The sequence below is a fragment of the Zosterops lateralis genome, assembly GCF_965231275.1.
Source record: "Zosterops lateralis genome assembly, contig: HAP1_HAP1_SCAFFOLD_57, whole genome shotgun sequence".
NCBI lineage: Eukaryota > Metazoa > Chordata > Aves > Passeriformes > Zosteropidae > Zosterops > Zosterops lateralis.
The window spans coordinates 323,085-324,775 of NW_028154609.1; the positions used below are offsets into that span (position 1 = coordinate 323,085).

Sequence of the window (1,691 nt, forward strand, 5' to 3'; positions counted from 1 at the left end):
TGATCTCCCTGGGCACAGCAGGAAACCCTCTCAAACTGCCTTTGGCCATCACCATTCCTTAGCCCCAGGGCAGGAGATGCTGTCCAGCTCCTCTGCCTCAGGAGCACTTTGGGCTGATGAAGTCCAACCCCAGAACTTGCCCCTGTCCCTGTCCCCATGACCCCACTGCTGCAGAGTAGAGCTGAGCCCTCGGTGTCCATGGGCAGAGCCCCTGCTCGTCACAGCCACGATCCAGATCCCAGCAGAGCTCCAGGCACAGAGCTGCAGGAAGGGCTCTGAGAAAATGAGAATTGGGTGGCACAGAGCAGCAGGGGCAGGGCTGGGAGAAAGGGCTTGGGCATTGCTGAGCAGTCTCCCCTGACTTGCCCCTGTGTCCCCTTTCAACAGAATTCCATGGCCAGAGTGAAGAAATATCCAACAGCAGCTCCATCAGCCACTTCCTCCTGCTGGCATTGGCAGACACGAGGCAGCTGCAGCTCCTGCACTTCTGCCTCTTCCTGGGCCTCTTTCTGGCTGCCCTCCTGGCCAACGGCCTCGTCATCAGCGCCGCAGCCTGCGGCCACCACCTGCACAGCCCCATGTTCTTCTTCCTGCTCCACCTGGCCCTCAGTGACCTGGGCTCCATCTGCACCACTGTCCCCAAAGCCATGCACAATTCCCTCTGGGACACCAGGAACATCTCCTACACTGGATGTGCTGCACAGGTTTTTTTCTTTGTGTTTTTCATGTCAGCAGAGTTTTGTCTCCTCACCGTCATGTGCTACGACCGCTACGTGTCCATCTGCAAACCCCTGCACTACGGGACCCTCCTGGGCAGCAGAGCTTGTGCCCACATGGCAGCAGCTGCCTGGGCCAGTGCCTTTCTCTATTCACTGCTGCACACAGCCAATACATTTTCCCTGCCCCTGTGCCATGGCAATGCCCTGGGCCAGTTCTTCTGTGAAATCCCCCAGATCCTCAAGCTCTCCTGCTCCAAATCCTATCTCAGGGAACTTGGGCTCATTGCTGTTACTGTCTGTTTGGTATTTGGTTGTTTTCTGTTCATTGTTTTCTCCTATGTGCAGATCTTCAGGGTTGTGCTGAGGATCCCCTCTGAGCAGGGACGGCACGAAGCCTTTTCCACCTGCCTCCCTCACCTGGCCGTGGTCTCCCTGTTCCTCAGCACTATCATGTTTGCTCACCTGAAGCCTCCCTCCATCTCCTCCACATCCCTGGATCTGGCCCTGTCAGTTCTTTACTCGGTGGTGACTCCAGCCCTGAACCCCCTCATCTACAGCCTGAGGAACCAGGAGTTCAAGGCTGCAGTGTGGAGGCTGATGACTGGATGTTTTCAGAAACATTAAACTGCTGGCCAATTTCTACATATCACTTGTAATAAAACTCAAATATGATATTTCTTTTTGGTTTGGTTGTGGGGTTTCTCCTGTGGTTTATTCTTTTTATCTTGTTACAAATAAGTCTTATTGTTTGTACCATTTCTCATTTCTTTCTCTCCACTTTCCCTGTGACCACAGACTGTGTCAATGAGTGGCTGCACTCTTGGTGGCTTTAAAGGAAATCAAGGATCTCCCAGCCAAGGTTTCTGCAGAGATGCCCCTTTTGTTCCCTTCTCTGCAGCTGCAGCAGCAATGTCTGTGTGCAGAGCTGGGGGCAGATCAGGGCTGGCACAGCAGCTGTGCCCATGAGCAACA

At 54.1% G+C, this 1,691-nt stretch overlaps 1 protein-coding gene across 1 annotated transcript; it reads left to right on the forward strand.

Moving 5' to 3' along the window:
* Positions 1 to 419: 419 nt before the first annotated feature.
* LOC310923463 (olfactory receptor 14J1-like) lies at positions 420 to 1,343 on the forward strand (the record flags this gene model as incomplete). Its single annotated transcript, XM_083885459.1, has 1 exon — positions 420 to 1,343. Exon 1 carries the CDS (start codon positions 579 to 581, stop codon positions 1,341 to 1,343), a length of 765 nt encoding a protein of 254 aa, XP_083741585.1. The 5' UTR covers positions 420 to 578.
* Between the last annotated feature and the right edge of the window lie 348 nt (positions 1,344 to 1,691).